The 19,707-nt window shown below is 47.3% G+C and overlaps 1 protein-coding gene across 2 annotated transcripts in view; it reads right to left on the minus strand.

Moving 5' to 3' along the window:
- fry (microtubule binding protein furry) overlaps positions 1-19,707 on the minus strand; it is a 40,160-nt gene that overhangs the window by 14,528 nt on the left and 5,925 nt on the right. Inside the window, exons 3-8 of one of the 2 annotated variants that reach the window (XM_089544182.1) lie at positions 18,338-18,449; positions 17,066-17,362; positions 13,674-13,844; positions 7,813-8,000; positions 3,874-7,090; positions 1,421-1,639 (exon numbers count right to left, since the gene is read on the minus strand). In XM_089544182.1, coding sequence (XP_089400308.1) covers positions 1,421-1,639; positions 3,874-7,090; positions 7,813-8,000; positions 13,674-13,844; positions 17,066-17,362; positions 18,338-18,449 — 4,204 coding nt within the window. Of the gene's footprint in view, positions 1-1,420; positions 1,640-3,873; positions 7,091-7,812; positions 8,004-13,673; positions 13,845-17,065; positions 17,363-18,337; positions 18,450-19,707 lie in introns of both variants that reach the window. The other variant, XM_089544181.1, reaches the window with a different exon arrangement.

Here is a 19,707-nt window from a genome sequence, read left to right on the forward strand (position 1 = left end):
AGCTGGGTCGAATGCAGGCCGGGGCAGCCGAATATCAATGCTGGCGAAATGCAAAACAACCCCATTCGCTGCGCGAAAGTCAACGCACAAGCGGTCAAAATTAATCCGGAGCTCTCCACTACAGCATCGTTCTCATTTTCGTTACTCTCACTGCGACAGTAATGAATGGTCTCGACTTTTGCGCGCACGTTAATGAGGCTTATCTCATCGTCCTCATCACAACTCATGCCGCGCCACGAATCACACTTTGATTCACAACTGCCAACAGTGACACAGAAGATACAGCAGCAAGAACAGTTGGCAGCAAGGCGGTCGGCACCCGTCTGCGCCTCTCACACCAGTCAATAGTACCCCAGGACCAACAACATAGTTGGTGGTTGCAGCCTTCCAGTAGCCATCCTCTGCTCACATTGACTGCCAGGGAGCGGAGGTGGTGAAAACGGTGATAGCTTTCATCCTGGCATCCAATTTTTTTACCCGAAACCACTGTAATGCCAGCAAGCCACCTTAGCTAGGTGTCTAACCTAAGCCACTACATTCTGCGCTGCTGTGCGGGGAAGCCAACCTAACTGGCGCTTGGCACAAGGTTTTTTTTTTTTTGCGGCCTCCGCAATCATTGCGAGTGGCTTCGAAACGGTGCTAAAACTGTGGCAAAGGTCTCTCCCAGTTGCCATTCTTTTGTTAACTTAAATTTCACTACTCCTGTGTGAGTGTCTGGCGAAATTTTATATTACAAATTTCGGGTATATCACTCTTTTACATTTTTTTTTCCCTACCAGCTATAACAAGGTTTCACTGTAACACACTACTTAAATGCTGCACATACCATAGCAATATACAACAGCACTGTGATAACTGTCGACTTTTGGATATGAACTTTTCTTGCGTGCTCCGATAGTGACACTGTTGCCTCTCATTACTAGTGAAACGTCATCCAATGCAAGTGATGCCTTTGAGGAAGATGCAGGCAGCCCAGGCCCAAATGTTGCTTAGGCGCTAGACAAGCTTCGCCCGTTGGCCCACAATATAGAGCCTGATAGAGCAGTTGGGATCCAGTTTAAGTGCCTGCGAGGATGCACTAGTAGCTGCCACCTATCTGAATAAAAGCTTCCACATGTGCATGGAATGCCTCAGGCATCATCCTTTGCCTAGTCAGTGGATATATTTAAACTGTTATCAGTTAGGGCATACTGCAACTTCGTGCACAGTTTTTCCACGATCCCGTGAAGTATCCCTTAATTAACAAGGTTTCACTGTATACACCTTTGCTCTTGAGGTTAAAGGAATAAGCCAACAAAACAAGAACAAGAAAACGTGAGGAGAAAATGAGCCAAATGTGGGAGACAGTATTTCACACCTGAGCGAAAGCAACACAGAGAATATAGTCTGTTATGAGAAGAGTGCAAGTGTGTTTGGATACCTGGAAGTGTAGCCGGTACAGAGCGCGGCAGAGATCGAGGCGCTGCTCTAGGAGCAGCTCCTGTGAGAGCGCCTCCCCGAGGGCCTCCAGTTTGGCACCTGACCGCACAGCATCTGCAGCCTCGGCCAGGTGCTCTCGCTTCTCGAGAAACGTTTCCCAGTGCTCCTGCTCCTCCAGCACCAGGCAGCGCAGCCGTTCAGTCACTGCACCTCCGCGACACTGGAAGTAACGGCAGACAACAAATCAAAATTTTTAATGTGAGAACGTTAATACCCCATGTCGGGAAAAACTGTCCGGCGTCGGTGACCGGTTGAAGCCTCGCAGCTGGAGCGGCCGAAGAAGCAACGTAGGTGGGCCACCTAGGTCACGTGACCCTGTGGCGTCATCACAACCTGCCCATTGGATTGTGAGCAACTGTGGCAGTTAAATTTACTATTGGTAACTACGATAGGTTGCTTGGGAAGAGTAACCTGGGTCGCACAAGCGCCACCCGTGGCAGCAACTGCTACTGGCACATTGTTTAACCACTGCAGTACTGTGACAGGAGTGGTTTGAGGACTTCCAGGGATCTATGCATGTAAAGCCGAGAAAGGCCAACTCCACATATATGGGCATTAACCCAGTAATGCTATCGCGCCATATCCTAGGGGCGAAACTTAGGAATGTCACTGCATAAAGGAATGTCATTGCATAAAGGATTTATCAAGGAACACAATGCAACAAACCGCAAAAAAATTCATGAATCCATTGTCACGCTATCCACTGCAAAGCAGGCAGTCAAATCAAAAATACTTGTGAGAAAACTGGCATCTTCATGGAGATCCCGTTGTTTCTTGCTACCTACAGTCACAAAAAAAAAACAATTTTAAAGTCACTTCTACGCTGTTTTAAAAAAAAAAACCTTTCCGGATATAACAAGAAAGATCCTGTCTAAACGAGAAGGACCCTGTAGACACAAAATTTGGTGTTTTCTTCATGCAAGATCCTTGCGATTCTGCCGATTCTGTGGCAGGCTGCTCACCTGCCCATCGGGTAACGCAGTGCTTCCAGAAGTGTAACATTGGGGTAGGCAACACTGCATGCAGAACCAAAAGCCAGTTTGGGAATGACATTTTAGAGTCATCAGCAGACTAAACTCAGCTTCATCACAACCGAAATAAACAGAAGGAAATGCAGCGCTGCATATGTGAGAAGGCTGAGCAAAAGAGATACCTAAGTACACACATGCGTATACATGTATTTCAGTGAACCTTTTCTCAAGTTGAACAGCAAAAATAACAAGACTCATGCTAAACTACTTTTTTGCAGACTGATGGGTCCTACATTCTGATTCGTGATGAATGATTGTATACAGTATTCTAAATAAAAAAGGTAATAAAAAAATTGGTGGGCACACACGAGCTCCGCCTTAAGGGTATGACACGGTAGCGTAGTGAGTTAATGCCCATATATACAAAACTGGTCATTCCCTACATAACATTCATAGATCCCTGGGAGACCTCACACCACTCCCTGCACAGTACTGCAATGGTTAAACGATGCGCCACTGCCCTGGGGACGGCATGTGCTGCCACCGGTGGGCTTTGTGCGACCCAGGTTGCTCTTCCCAAGCCGACCAATCATTAATTTAACAGACACCTGCCATGGTGGCCAGTTTGCTCACTATCCGGTGGCAGGTTGTGATGACGCCGCAAGGTGACATGACCTACGTAGTTCACCTGCCTCCTAGGTTGCTTCTCACCTTCAGAGGTCACTTCTGACCAGAAATCGATTCTGTGGCTCTTTCTGGCTATGCCGACATTTGTTTGGAAGCGAAATACCTATTTATTGCCCAGAAAATTGGATTAAAAAAATTTTTGCGCCCCTTCATTCAAAATTGTGATGTCCATACTGGAAAGGCTTCCGTGGTCACTGTTGGACTGTGAATGGTGGAGCAGTAGCCTCAAGGATCCCCGCTAAAAAATTTTCAGTCCTGACCCACGGCTGAGGGAGGCAACACTTGTATTTCATCTTTTGAACTCTTCTAGCTTACAAAAGCTCCACTTTCAGAGAAGGTCATTTGAACACAGTAAGCTGCTGATAAAGGCCAACTTCAATTTGTACCCAGAGCCCCTTTAATTTTTCACTTTTCAAAGTTAACAACCTGACTGTGAGCTGCACTGCAGTATGGTTTCTAAGATTAACTTCTACACTGAAGTCTCCTTCAATGTCCAGCAAATTCACAGCATCTTACAGTCATTGCATTTACGCTGAAATTTGGCCACGACAGTCGAAAGCCAGACCAGCCCACTTGACCTCAGCATCACAGTGCTATAGCTGCTAATCCAGTGCAGTACGTAAAAAATCTCGAGTACTACATAGTCATCTGATCATTTACTATTTGATCTGCATTCAAAATATAAATATCAGCACCCTTCTGTTCTTACACATAGGTTATGCTTGGAGCCACTCACAATAGATGTCACTTGTGGGTCCACGTAGACAAAAGGCAGCTCTGCTTGAGTGGCCAGCACGTCAAGCACGTTGAGGAACAGCGCGGTCACCCGGCGGAGGCAGTCAGTGCCAGAGAGCAGCTGGCAAGACTCCCGTGTCATGCGGGAGACCTTGCGAAAAGATTCCCGCAGAAGGCGCCCTAGCGTGTGGTAGATAGAGCTAGTGTCTTCTGGAGTAGCGGCCATGAGGCGGTGTAAGCTGGCTCTCCAGGCATCTTCCGCATCGTCCAGCGGCGGTACAGTTGCTGTCAGGGGTGAGAAGCTCGGTGAAGTGTTGCTAAGGGTGAGGTCGCCATCACTGACAAAGCTCTGCGAAGACCCTGACACAGGGCTCCCAGGTCTGCGGAAGCTTCCTTTAAGAGGCAGTGAAATGGCAGGGAACACTAAGCTGCTGGTGCAGCTGGGCAGCTCCGAGTGGTCATAAAGCGGAGACACACTGCCCGCATCATCATCCGACGATTCTTCCCGCCGTGGTGTGGTGATGCTGCAGCGCACGGTGATGCTGGAGTCTGATCCGGAAGGCTGAACCACACTAGCGCCTTGGGCCTCGAAGTTGGGGGGCGACCTGCGCCGTACTCCCCAGTTGAAGTTGTCCATGCTCTCGCCTTCCTGACTTTCCAGCTCGTATTCGAGGAAATCAAAGTCCTTGAAGATGCCAAACTGCTGGTCACTGTGTGTGCCATCGTCCAGCTTGCTGTCAGCCGAGACGTCATTGTTGGTGGCCGACACCTCCTCTGTACTGCTGCACATGGAGGATTGCCGCTCGGCAACATCGCTGGTCTGGCTGAAGATGACTGAGGGGCTCTTGGGCAGCCCGACGCGTTGTCCGCAGGCTGTCAACAAACTGATGAGGTGCTCACGCGTACGGCCTTGTGAAAGCCACGGGCGCCTCCAGCCACCCAGGGAGCCATTTTCACTGAAAGAGTGGTTGTGCGACAAGCTACGTCTTGGTGAGCTCTTCTCCTCCTTGGTTTCATTTGTGTCTTCTTTGGCATCTGGGTTTAGACCCACGACAGGGGTTACGGAGAGATCAAATGTAAATTCGATCGTGCGACCTGGGAGCTCTCGCTTCGCAGAAAACTCCGATTCAGCAAAAGAAGTGCTGGAGGCAATGCTGATGCAGTCAGCAGTGGTCACACCCGAAAGGGATGCAGGTACTGATGAAGGTGGTGCAGCCAAGCTGGATGACCGAGCCACAACATGCTTCAAGATTTTCAACACGTCTTTCCAATGTGAGCCTTCCACATGGCGAGCAATGGCTCGCAGAAGGTCAGCATTGATCGTCTGTGCCGCACTCTGGATGTCCATGTAGAGAAGGATACAATAAAGGACATTAAGCATGTGCTGCATCAGAGACGGGGGCCCTTTTTCCACCATCTCAACAAGGAAGGAGACAATGCTGATGAATACGTGAGAGTAGGCATCATAGAGATACTTGACCACACACTTGGTCCACTGCAGGTTCTCTTTGCTGAAAGAGTGCTGGCTGTAGAGCGTCATCACTGTGGCGAGATTCTCCAGCTTCTGTGATCGCTCCATGCACACCTGCGCAATGGCCTTAGCAGCACGCACGCACATTGGTGCGGGGTCATCAAAGTTCAAGAGCAGGTATGGCAGCAAAGCCATTACGTGAAACGGGAAAGCCAGTGACTCGGTAGGGTCCACAACTGGCACGTCTAGATGGTGGGTCAGCTGGCAGAGAATGCCAATGGTCTGATCAAACGCAGCAGGGCTGGTGCAGCCCTTGAGCAGCAGAGCATGGAGGCCGGGAAAGCCTGGCCACTTCATCTGGTGCTGGATCTTGTCCACTTTTTCCAAGAAGTCCACATTCTCTAGTGGCTGCTTGCTGAGCACTTTTTCCAACAAGCGTAAAGCAAGCAGGAACTCATGCTCGTAATCTGAGTCAAGGAGCGACACAGCAATCCAAAAGAACTGTGCCAACAGGGTTGTTTTGTCCTCCTGGGTGTACTGCTCGTCAGCCATCTTGAGTGAAAGGGCACTGCGCGACCGTCCCAGGCTGTTGCCTCGTAACCTTGCCTCATCATCAGTGTAAGCACGCGATCTTGGTTCACGACACTCGGATGTCGGACTCTCTGGTAGCTTTTTGCCAGAGTAGGAGACTGAGTATGAAGTGCTGCGCATGTGAGACACAAAGGGCGTGCCGACTGGCGAGTCGAGAGGTGGAGGAGCGCTCCTCCGGTTATCTTTTCCAACAATGTTAGGAGCTGACTGAAAGATCTCCCGCATCAGGTCATCAATCTTGAGGTTTGAGTCTAAGGAATCGACTCCTTCCTCCAGTGTGAGCATCAACTCCGTCACGTAGCCCTGCATGTCCTCTCCCTGTTCAGCGACTGTTTCAACAAGGCGTGACAAAATGTCAACCAGCATGCGTGTTGTGATCGGTACACGCAGTGCGCGGAAGATCTGGAGCGAGCGTCCCGCGTAGTGACGTGACGAGCACGAGAGTGCCAGCTGGAGGGCCACCTGCGCCCAGCGCTGCTCGATGTGAGCCTGTGGAAGCGAGTCCTTGAACACTGTCACCACGTGGTGGACAAACATGCTCAGCTGCTCAGCGCTCTTCACTGACCACACTTTGGCAGTAATGTCCTCGTAAGCCCACAGGGGCGAGTCTTTCTTGGAAGCGAGAAAGTCAACGAGGGCCTTGATTGTCGCTTCAATGGGCCTTGAAGAAATGTCTGGCTCTACGTCGTTGCCGCCCAGCTTGATGCGCACTGTCGTTTCTGTGTTTGGCTGGTTACTGCTGGTGTTGGCCTGGCTTCCTGTGGTTGTTGTCGTCGCTGCTGACGAGGCAGCCGTGTTGCAGTGGCCCGGTGGCTGCTCCTGTGCTGTGACTGCTGGCACGGGTGGAGCATCATTTTGCGCCATCGGCTCTGTGAAGTTGATGGTGGGCGTGATGCGTGGCTGGGTATTAAGGCCATAGCCGAGCTGCTGGACGCGGTTGTCGAGGAGGATGCGTGCGATACCCAGGTGGTCTCGGTGCTGCGCCACCACAACGAGCAGGTTGAGCAGCAGACGAGTGCAGTGTTCATGCACGAGTGGCCGGGCGTGGTCGAGCCCCAGGAACAGCACGTGCAGCAGCATGGGCAGGTGAGGACCCCAATCTATGGGCACGCCACTGACAACCACATCCGTGAGCAGCATAACCGCCAGGTTACACCTAGGTTATGGAAAAGGCACACACATTTATTAGTGATTAGAGGCTCTGCATGCACTACAATCCAGTCACTCAGTTACAAGGCCGTGACAATGTGATGTGTAATTTTAAATAAAAGACTGGTGCACAGCGTTTCTTCACAAAATTTAAGGTCAATAACAAGACAAGTGAAATGGCCTGACATTTAAGGCCTGAAAAACCCTAAGTTTAGGAGTTCCACGTACCTATGACGTGCTGGTTTTCCAAATATTGGAGTGTTACAGGGGTTCTCAAACTCAGCAGAACCCGTGGATTCCTCAGACAGCTTTCTGAGTTCCCTGAACACCTAAATCCATGCACAGCTCAAACCCCATGCTTCAATATCTGCCCAATTTACTATTGGAACTAATCATATTGCAATTGGTTAACTGTTTATTGTACAAAAAGTTATTACCAATTAAATTTGGTCATTTTTCTGAGGAGTTGTGTATCTGTGTGCTCTCCTTTTTACATGACCATAGGCAGAAAGGGACGAAGTCAGGACATCAGGATTCCTCAGTACCTTCCAAACGCAGCTGGAGTTCTCTTAGGCTGAAAAGATTGAGAACCCCTACGGTAATGATAAGCTGGTGTGCCAAATGAGAACAGTTGCTGTATTATAATATGACAACACTGTCAGGTCTTGGTAGTCTCTAGCTTCCTTGTATATTCGGCTGATCCAAAACAGACCAGAGGCAGCCACATACCTGTGAAAGCCAACCACGGGCAGTGAGCTTTCAGGCAGGAACTCAGACAGCGGTGCATAGTAACCGCCATACTCTGGCATCGGCAACGGGTGTGGCTGAGGCGTCTCCGGCTTGGCCTCTGATTCGGCTGCTCGTCGCAGTAAGGCAAAGTTGTCCAGGCCTTCTGGCTCTTCATCGTGCTGAGACTCCTGCTGATTTCCATGAAGAAACAAAACAGGCAAAAGTCATTTTTTTTTTACCTCACATCCAAAGCGGCACAGTACATCCCCACAAGAAAAACCTCTGTTCGTGTTTTTTTGCAAATAAAAAATAAAAGCAAGGCATGACGTCCTCCAACTTCAGGAATAACATAAAAGATGTAAAAATGCTTACTACAGCTCTTTTAGAAGCCCACTCATCACAAAGCTCTTTAATAAGAAATTTCTAGACAATTTACACGAGCTTGTCCTTTTGTACTTAAGGCGCCGAGCTTGTCCGGCATAATACTTAAGGCGCCTAGTTTTCTGTGATTTGGTGATTCCCAAAAAAAGCACAGATTTTAGCATTTTTTGCAAAATTATGTTAGCAGCCATATACTCTTTTTGGATGCTACTGCTGTTACAAATGTACGAACGATAGTATGATGGAAAAAATGACTAATTTATCTTACTGGCACAAATATAATGCTGGGGGGAGTTCGATAAGTCATGACAATTCTAAAAGAAATAATATTACAATTATAGTAGCAAAGCAATCTCAAACTGTCCACGCCAACTAAAGCAGAGAGCTAAAAGATGCTATTGGCACAGTACTAAAATATGGAAGTAGCACATATGCTGATGTTATTTAGGAGGCAATGCTTGAGATGTACAATGTCCCACAATCAAGCGAAGCCAAGTGTTCGGCAATGCACACAGCCTCCCACTCAGCAGCAGCTGCCATCACCACCGTTTCGAGCTGCCCACCCCTGTTGCCTGTTTGTGTTTCTTTCTTTTCCCGATTCCACTCAACTCTTTCTCGCCTTCTTTCGAGATTCGTAGCCACCTGCTCCTTTGCCCTTGCACGCCACACGCTTTGCCCTCGAGGTCATTAAAATGCTGGCTTCTTCAAGCGGCACTCAAGCCTGATAGCGAAGGTAGCTTTAGCTACCTGAAGAGCTCTTGAAAAAAAAAATTATAATTTGCAGTATATTCAGATGCTGGTTTCAAATATAATGCAAGTGCATTCTCAAGCAAAATTAGATCCATCTCACGCAATTTCCTGGATTCTTTGTTCTTTCAAAATTTTCCGCCACAGAAAGTTAGTGACCTCACTTATGTCTGTGTCAAAGCTATCACGAACTGATGCATTTCTAGCACGAAGCTACCATATAAACGCATGTAAGGGCCACACTTTTTTTTCCAGATTCAAGGGCCAATTTCCAGGGTGCGGCCCATACACGTGATGTGCGAAATTTATTTTTTTAAGTAAAAACACACCAATCAGGGAATGAGTGGCATTTATTCTGCGTTCAATCGTCACTCGCGGAGTATTTCGACTCTGAGCTGGTGCTGTGCTCTGGTGCACGCTCATCCCAAAAGAAGCCGCTCAGCATGTCCGCTGTCAACACGAAGCCGTTGTTCCGCACTTCCATCACATAGCAGAGCAGCTCTTCTTCCAGTTCGGGGAACTTTCATGGCTTGCCTCGGAAAGCGCGCTTTTTGCAGCTTGTGTTTCTCAATGCATCCTTTTGGTTGCACCATCATCGGATGCACTCCTCGGCCATGTCATATTTCCTGCTCACCGCACACTTGCCGTGTTCGAGAGCTAACTCTCACCCGTGTAGCTATTAAGGTGCTTGCCCATCGTGCTAAAACTGCAACGCTCGGCAGCAGCACGCGAAAGCCAGAACCACGACAACTACGGCGACTACAGCCAGCGTTGCCAGGTCCTAAATACGGTAAAAAGCCAAAAAATTACAAAAGTAGCCAAAAAATTAGGTGTGGTTTAGCTCTGGCTAAGCCTGGTCAGTTGCGTTAGCTGCGACGCTTTTCGAGTAGTGCAGGCCGTTCTTCTGCTGTCTCTCGAGCGCTTTGTCTCTGTCTAGCTCGGTCCTGTCACCGTTGCTTCTTTAGCGCTCTCCATAACGACAAGATTCCACCGAGGCAAAGCGTGCATATACCCCCGCGAAGCACCACCTCCTCACCCTCTACCTCAGCGGAGAGCACGCATCTGGCAGGAGCGAGCAACTACGTGCGCGGCAGCGACGCAACAGCGACACCACCTGGCAGAGCTCAGCTGAAACGGTTGCTAGGCAACGTCTGTTCAAGGCCATTCGTGCCTACCAGCCACCGGCTACGTGACGAGGTGAAAACCTGGCGTAGTGTTGCCAACGCAACAAAAGTAGCCAACGTGCTGTCGAAGCGTCAAAAGTAGCCAAAAATACCGCCAAGGTTGCAGAAAAGCGTCACCAAAAGCATAAAAGTCGCAAGAAAATTATAATTCCTGGTAGGACGCAGAGTAACAGTGGATGTGAAAAACATTGAAGTATAAAAGCACCGCTGATAAAAGAAAATACATGAACATCATAAGACAGAAGCATGGAAGCGGGCGACGAATTTCTGAAGTGAGAGAAGGTGTGGGAAAAGTAACCAGAACAGTTTTTGTTCTTTTCAGAGGAGAAATAATTGGTGTTCCTAAGCGACAGCCATGAAAATTTTAATATATATAGTATATATATACAGGGTGTCTCAGCTAACTTGGATCAAGATTTATAAAAAAATCTAAGCGTTCTTCAGAACTGAAATCGTGTGGATATTGTTAGGGTTTATCTATAGTTGCAGTGCTATTTTTCGGTCCTCCTATTTGAATAATTAGTCAAGATAAAAAAAATTAACATTTTAAATATAGCTTGAAACTTTCAGGCGTTAGTACGAAACTTGTGGAGCTCCACAAATATTGTCCAACCCAGGCACTTCCAATGAGATAGACTTAGCGTGGCCGTTTTTATTTGGAAAAAACAAAAGCCCGCGGATTTAAAAAATATCACGTGACAGCGCGCTTCGTGCGCCCGAATGCGCCACGGTTACAGCGCTCTCATCTGTGCTTTGTAAAAAACACCACTCGCTTCGCGCCTTTCCTGCTGCCAAAGACAGGGCTTCACGTTGCGCTTGGTTCCAAGATAAGCGTCAGTGGGTTTAGGCGGCAATTGAAAGAAAGCATGGCTCCTGTTCTTCAGCGTAATTCACACGACGTTAACAGGCTTGTTAATGCGTCTTTGCTTGTTGGGATCTTGCTCCCTAATTCAAACTCATGAGATTGTCATCGTTTCTCCGCATGCATTCTGCTAACGTGAGAGCGCAATTATCACCGCAGAAACGGGAGCCGCGCTGTCTTTCAACTGCCGCCCGTACGCAGTGACGCTTATCTTGGAACCAAGCGCAACGCGAAGCCCTGTCTTGGGCAGCACGAACGGTGCGAAGCGAGTGATGGTTTTTACAAAGCACAGATGAGAGCGCTGTAATCGCGACACATTCGGGCGCATGGAGCGCGCTGTCACGTGGTATTTTTTAAACTCCGCGGGCTTTCGTTTTTCCCGAATAAAAACAGCCACGCTAAGTCTATCTCATTGGAAGTGCCTGGGTTGGACAATATTTGTGGAGCTCCACAACTTTCCTATTGATGCCTGAACGTTTCAAGCTATATTTAAAAAGTTCATTTTTTTTTATCTCGACTAATTATTCAAATAGGAGGAGAGAAAAAATGGTACTGTAACTTTAGATACACCCTAACAACATCCACGCAATTTCAGTTCAGAAGAACGCTTAGTTTTTTTTTTAAATCTTGGTCCAAGTTAGCTGGGACATCCTGTATATATGACATGCATGGCACTGTTTTTTGCATGAAATTTCTTCACAGCTCTATAAACAAGGATATGATTTGATGCGCCTACTTCTTTTTCCGTTTCTCTGCTGTGATCTTTTTTCAGCTTCATATTGCAAAAATAGACTGATCGCCTCATGCAGTTCATATGTACTGAGGGCATAGGAATCATAGCCTTGGCAAAATTTTTTCAGGTCACATGGGTTGCTTTTCAGCCGTATACTGGAGGATATCGCTGTACAATACGAAAAGCCTTCGTCATCGCGTTTCAAAACCTTTAGCTCATCCCCATTCCCCATTAATTGGCTAAAAGGAAACCATATTTGCCATGAAAAATATAAACTACGACTCTAATTCTCAGCATCATACAACTGGATGTCGGGCTGGCATGTGCAGCTGATCAACGCTCTTTGAACCTGTAATCAACTGAGGAAACATACTATATCAGCTAAGTAGCAATTCACATCCCTATTTAGCTGAGGCGCATTGAGTGAATGGAGATGGGAAATTTTACATATCAGCAATGCATAGCGGAGGCAGAGTTTCGGAGACTTGCCTGAGTGAATAAGTCCGGTGAGCATTACGTGAACTCAGGAGATGGAAGAAGTTTATGTCTAGGACATGATTACAGGTAAAATTTCAACAAAAGGGCTGGCACCGCAGAATAATGGTGTTCACGTATGGCATTCTGACGCACTCAACCAAAGATGCATGGACCATTGGTGGAAAAAGAGGTCCATTATACAGTCCTAACTCTTCGATTTCAAAAGTAGCCAAGTAGCCAAGTTCAAATTTTTGTTGCTAAGCGGTTCTAAAAGTAGCCGATTTGGCGCAAAGTAGCCAAACCTGGCAGCCCTGACTATGGCGAGCATGCTAACAGGCCACAAAAACAACAAACGGCTGGAGCTAGCGATATTGATGCCGATGTGGATAGCGGGAGGTCGTGGCGGAGGAAAAAGTAGACAATGATAATGACTGCGACCTCGGGCGCCATCCATGGACGGCACTTGGAAGCTCCTGTGTGCGTGCATGGCCTCCGCGATCAAGTGCGCCGTTACTCGCAGCCGGAGCTGATCGCGAAGGCCACGGCGCGTGTATTTAGAAGGCTATTACCACTTGGGTCGTCGAAAGTTCGGGTGCGGCCCTTACACGGATTTATTTGTTTTTAAACATTTCCTTTGGGAAAGCGGGGTGCGGCCCATACACGGGTGCGGCCCTTACACGTGATTATACGGTACTTCGACCAAGGAAAATAAAGAGCGCAATGTGCTAAACAAATGACATAGGTTTGAGCTGTATGTATAAGCCTCAATATCCTCAACAATGTATCATGCATAAGCCTCATAAGTAAAAAGCTATCCAGTTAAAAGTCCTCATTCATTTTATTGCAGTACAGGGCAACCAGACAAAAAATTACTACACTCATGTCATCAAGGGTTCGATAGAATCCTGTCTGGTGAGGGGGAAGCATAGTGGTAAAATAAAATACACTTGCCAAAGATGGTTTTTAAAACATGATGTTTCGGGACCCCAACGGGTTTCTTGTTCCCAATGAAAGATGGATGGAATGGGCAGCTCCTTATATGCACACTTTACAGCGCAGTGAGTGGACGTAGTTATCCGGAAGATTACCCTTCGTCCTGTCAAGTGCACATATAATAAGCGGCCCATTCCGTCCATCTTTCACTGTGAACAAGGGACCCGTAATGTCATGTTTTAAAAACCATCTTTGGTGAAAGTATGTTTTATTTTACTGCTACACTCATGTCGCAGCACCAGACAGTGTGCTGTTAATTATTTGATTGTGTATAGTGGTAGCACAACAGCAACACTTGACTGAAGCTAGAACAGCAAGTCTCTAGGAGGCATTCACTTTCAGGAGGACGAAAGCACACATCAGCTGTGATGATGTTGGGTCTTTCTATATTCTGCGGTGGGAGAGGAAGACAACAGTAGCTATAATAGACTGGCAGCCGGGAGAAAACTAGGATGGTGATACAAGACAACAAAAATCAACTCACAGAGAGGTGCCTTGCCCTTGGCTCATCTGCGGACAGCAGCACTGATCGGTCTGGACGTGATCGCTCACTGGAGTTGCTCCTCAGAGAACCACCTCGGCACTCGTTCGAGCCATCCTCTGTGCTACGTCGCTTGGTGTGTAGTGTACCTCGTTCTTGGGCCACATCCGGAGCCTGGATATAGATGGAACATCAAAAACGCACTTTTAAATTGTCTTTCAGCCTTAGCACTTGTGCTATGAGGGACAACTTGCTTCTTAGACAAGACCTTCACTACATTTTATGTAAATCTTGGTTCAACATTGTCGGATGCAACTAAAGCTTGCTGTCACACCTCTGCAAGCACTGCGGCACAGCCCTATGCATTACATCACAGCCTAATACGTGCCCTCACTTGACCTGAAAAATTACAGACTAATCAGATTACTGCCCATTGCTTACAAGGTAGTATTTACTAAGGTAATTCCTAGTAGAGTCAGGATAAACTTAGACTTCAATCAACCAAATTATCAGGCAGGCATCATAAAGGATACTTGACAAGAGACCATATTCACACTATCAATCAGCTGATAGAGAAATGCACAGAATATAACCAATGCCTATATATAGCCTTCATTGATTGCAAGAGAGCATTTGACTCAGTCGAAACCTCAGCAGTCATGCAGGCATTGTGGAATCAGGGTGTGGAAGAGTCTTACGTGCAAATGCTGGAAGATATCTATAACGACAGCACAGCTACCATATTACTTCATAAAGTCAGCAATAAAATTCCAATAAGGAAGGGTGTCAGGCAGGGAGACACGATCTCACCAATGCAAGTATATTCTATATACAAGTATATTCTGCTGAATAGGCGTTTTTAGATTCTTTTTTTTTTTTAATAACTTGTTGCTAGACTGCTGTGCCTTTTCTGCCCTCTCTATGCACAAGCTCGCCATTTCCATATGCCTTGTACGACAGCATGAATAAACATTTGGTAGTAGTGCTCGTGAATGTCTCATGTGTCCTCCCTTCAATCCTTCGTCTGTTTTTTGCGCTAACTTCTTCACAACTCACTTCAGCCGTCCTGTCAGAGTTTTTCCGTGGTTTCCTGCAGCCCTCCTTTCGGTGTAGCACTACTGAAATTCTGTCTTGAATGGCCTGTTAACGCAAACATCGAGTGGCTGCATCACGCTTGTCAGGCCACCAGGAATTATGGCCAAGTCTGTTCGGCAGTCTCCCAGCCAAGTCTTCATTCAGTCTGTTAGGTGCCCTCTAAAGCTGCCAAGCACAAGAAGGGCTTTGCGGCATAGTAGGCCTCTTGGTTGGTTCTGCCACACTGTTTTCAGCCAGCCTATGACCAATTTGTGGGACATCCAACCTTTTTCTTGCACCCGGACTACGATTCGCTGGGGGAACTTCTTTCTTGGAGGAGTCTTTCTCTTAAAGACAACGTAGAGTGGAAGCTTCCTTCCATCAGCGGTGATGCAGAGCATCACTGTACACCTTTGACGTTCAGTGCGCACGGAGACACTTTTTGCCCCTTCGGCTTCCACCGTGCAATTTTCAGGGGCATCGAACCAGACAGGGGTTTGACCAGCATTGCCTATCTATGAGAGGTCGTACTCATGCTCCCTCTGAAGTGTGTTGACAAAAAGATGAAACCGCACTATTTGGGTCTTGTATTTGGCTGGCAGCTTCTGGCACAACGTCGTTTGACGGCAGACGGAGGGTTGGTGCCGTTTAATAAAACGTTGAAGCCATCCTCGACTGACTTTGAAGTCCTCAGGTCGAATGTTCCTGTGTTGAGCAACAGCGATTGCTTTCATGCGGATCATTTCCATAGACACCGCGAAGCCGTTGCTCCTAGTAGTGCGAACGTACTCGACAAGGTCCTCTAACACTGTTTCCAACGGAAAGCCTTCTGGGTTCGGATAGTCTCGGCGATAGCAGCGAACACGCTTTTCTTCGACGTCAAACTTGTGCCCAGCCTCCCGTTTACCGTGTTCCTCAGAGTATTTTGCCATTCGAAGTTTGAAGCCTGCAGTGTAGGACTGTCTGTGCTTGGCCATTGTTTGCTGTTCACGTTCAAAAGCACGCAGCCTGCCACAATACGGCGCACACAACACAACAGATTCCGTAAGCAATCCACACACTTCCGAACAAAGCACCTGATAACAAAGACCAAACGGTGCGGGCAAGGCACCGTGAAAACCGGAAACAGGAAGCCGTGGAAACATTGTGTTGCGTAACGATGATGATAATGAATATGGTGTGGGAAAACTAACTAGCGCCACCTTGTAGCAATTTGTGGGACTAGGCGTGTTTGTGGCACACTTTAGTATTTTTTTTAATTTTTTCTGGCCGAAAGTGGGGGGGGGGGGGGGGGTACGGGCTATACACGAGGGCGGCTTATACACAAGTATATACGGTATGTAAGCACATTACAATATGTGATACTACTGCTTTGAAAGGTGAAAAATTCAAACAAGGCCTGCCCTGTACGGTACGGCAACCTGACACTTTATTGTTCACCGCATTGCAGATGAGGATGGCACGGCATGAAAACGATTAATGTGTAAGCAAGGATCACATTAAGCAAAGGGCACCGTGCTGGCTCAGTGGTTATGGCACTCGGCTGCTGAGCCGAAAGACGTGTTCGATCCTGGCTGCGGCGGTTGCATTTCAATGGAGGCGAAATCCTAGAGGCCCGTGTACTGTGCGATGTCAGTGCACGTTAAAGAATCCCAGGTGGTCAAAATTTCCGGAGCCCTTCACTACGGAGTCTCTCATAGCCTCAGTCACTTTGGGACGTTAAACCCCCATAAACCCATAAAACATTTAGCAAAGACTCGTGAGCAAGTATATGAAGTATACATAAAACTCAATCAGATACGCACATATGAAACAACAAAATAAAAGAGAAGCTGGGAATGAAAGCCAGTCAGTCATCTGTCTCCTTTACCTTTCTTTCTAAATTAATCTCTCGAACATACAACTTACAAACACCTCTTATTTGAAAGCTTGTTGAGGGAAAAATTGAACTTCTTGAGAGAAATTTACACCGTTGTTTCAGAAAAGAGACCAAGAGGCAGAAGATAGAGCTGCAAGCACCAGTCAGCTCAGCCTAAAGTCACTTCTCTGAAAAACATGAAAGAGAGGGATGCAACAAACAGGCAAACCATGAAGGAAAAAAAGGGGGGGTCAAGCACCTCAGCGGTGTTTGTTTTGGACACTTACGATGCTCCAAGTTATTTTACATAAAAAACGAGGCGAGATTGATTTTAACACAAAAGGACACGATTAAAACAAAAAGCTGAAGAATGCTTAGTTTGGTTGGCTGCTTCGTGACATCAAGTCCATGAATAGCACAATTGTCTTTGCATTGTAAGAGAAGCAAAGCAGTGCAGAGGCACCTGATTGCCGTCATCGGAGTGGCTGCTGCTGCCCTTGCGGGCACTGGTGAGGCGGAAGAAGGGCGGTGTCTCAGTGCGCTCCACCGAGAAGCCCAATGTCTCGGCCAGTTGCATCTCTGCCAGGAGGGCGTCCAGCAGCCGGTCGGGACAGGCGCGGCCCATGTGCAGGGCCACCCGCTTGGCCGATGGCAGCAGCTCCCCAGGGGCCAGCCCTGCCACGATGAGCAGGTAGCGCACCACCACCCGCAGGTTGGAGGCCCCACAGCAACACAGCAGGGCCCAGAGCTCCTCCATCTCCTGTGAGGGCACAAGACACAAATGCTCTCTTGTCTGAGCATATAACGACGTGTTACGACCAATTAACATCATCATCATCAGCCTGACTACGCCCACTGCAGGGCAAAGGCCTCTCCCACGTCTCTCCCATGTCTGTCCTTCGCCAGTTGTAGCCATGGTATTCCCGCAAATTTCTTAATCTCATCCGCCTATCTAGCTTTCTGCCGCCCCCTGCTACGCTTGCCCTGTCTTGGAATCCACTCCGTTACCCTTAAGGACCAGCCTTATCTTGCCTTCGCATTACATGCCCTGCCCAAGCCCACTTCTTCCTCTTGATTTCAACTAGGATATCATTAACGCACGTTTGTTCTCTCACCCACTCCGCCTGCTTCCGATCTCTTAACGTTACACCTATCATTTTTCTTTCCATAGCTCGCTGCGTTGTTCTTAACTTAAGCTGAACCCTCTTTGTTAGCCTCCATGTTTCTGCCCCATAGGTGAGTACCGGTAAGATACACCTGTTGCATACTTTTCTCTTGAGGGATATTGGTAAACTGCCATTCATAAGTTAATACATAATTGCATAAGTTAATGTAATTGAGGATGCAAAAAAAGTTCGATAAGTCAATTACAGTTCAATATGTGGGCACAATACGATGATTACTTCTGAAATTGGGCTCTTTCCTGGTGAAGCGGACCATCCTTAAAGCTAGCATCATATACAATGTTCTGTTTATAGAACTCTTTCCTTTCTTGGATGCTATTTACTGCCATTTCTTGGCATGTCTGCACAAGACAATTTTTCAACTTTTTCGGTCGATATGGAGGCCAGCGTGGTTCTCCTTCGCCGGAATTTACCTGTGGGTGCGGCTCAAGCGCCCACCTGCCACACCTTCCCTTTCTTCATAATGTTTCCCCCGCCCCATTATGCAAAGAAGCTTTTTTTACTCACTGCAATACCTCGCCTATCCACATGTCTGCAAGTGTGTGGCTTACCTTGGGGTGCTGGTCACCAAACTTTGCTGTCAGGTAGAAGAGATTGTTCAGCACCATCTCTGTGGCCTCAGCTGATCCCCAGCCCTCTCGACGTTCGCCTGGCGCTGGAACCCTGCATCAAGATGTGGCACTGAACACGCTGCTTGGCTATTGTTTAGTGAGTGTGTGCGCGCTACACGGCAGTAATGTAAATTGTAGTGGAGGGCTCCGGATTAATTTGGGCCACTTGGAGTTCTTTACTGTGTGATGACATTGCAGCCCACACGGGCGTTTTTGTATTTCGTCTCCACTGAAATATAGATCGAACCCACAACCTTGGGATGCCAAAACCACAGTGACATTGATGTGTAAATAAACTGCAACCATGAAACACACTTTCAGGTTCTTTCAAGAACGCTGTCCACATACCATACTGATTCAAACAATCTCATGCTACAAGTGTCGACCAGTACTAATCATGTACAAATAAGGCTGGCCCATAACTCATGCTAGGGCCCTAAGGGACTGCAGTAAATTGAAAATAAATAACCAAAATCAAGGAGACAAGGGAAGGGAAAAGAGGGGTTCGTCATGACATACATATCGGAAGCCAACAGTCAACGAAACGAAGGAGCATAGGGACAGTTTTTCCTTTTAAATATGTGGTGTTCATTAATGGGAGGTTAATAGCGTAAATATTTGAAGACAATTGATTAGAAAAGCAGAAGAAAAAACAACCACATACCGCTGGCGGAATCCGAGCCTCCGACCTCCTAATTTCATCCAGTGCTCTACCAACTGAGCTACTCTGACGGCTGTCCAATCTTCTGCTTTTGAGGGTATTTATGTGTAGTGAAACCGAACCTTGAGAGTGTTCACCAGCATCTCTCGTCCATAGCAGCGGATGCAATGCGTCCTGCATTACCACGGGTGCCACTCGAAACGGGATCGAACGGTGAGGTGGAAGAAGAAGAAGACTTTATTTCCGCCATGTACAGTGCACACTGTACAGCAGTGCGAGAACCCTCTTACGGTACCTATGGCATAAAGACTGCCGGTTTCTGCTTTTCTTATCAATTATCTTTAAATGTTTACACCATTAATCTCCCATTAATGAGCACCACATATTAAAAAAAAACAGATAACTTCCCCTAAGCTCCTTGGTTTCGTTGACTGTTGTAAAAATCAAGGAAGGTTCATCTGCAGTAGTGACTAAACGCAAACCAGCAGACCAAATGCCCTCACTGAACAGTTTCGGCTTTGAACAGTTCTGGTTTAATCAAAGTGAGCTGCTACGCCTATGTTAATTGCCCACTTTCAGGTTTGTGTGTAAACAAAGTGTAGCTCTCTTGTGCCAACGACCTGGTGATGAGTTTTCATATTCAAATGAA

The sequence above is a fragment of the Amblyomma mixtum genome, chromosome 5 (genome assembly GCF_055824585.1).
Source record: "Amblyomma mixtum isolate Tamu chromosome 5, ASM5582458v1, whole genome shotgun sequence".
Lineage (NCBI taxonomy): Eukaryota > Metazoa > Arthropoda > Arachnida > Ixodida > Ixodidae > Amblyomma > Amblyomma mixtum.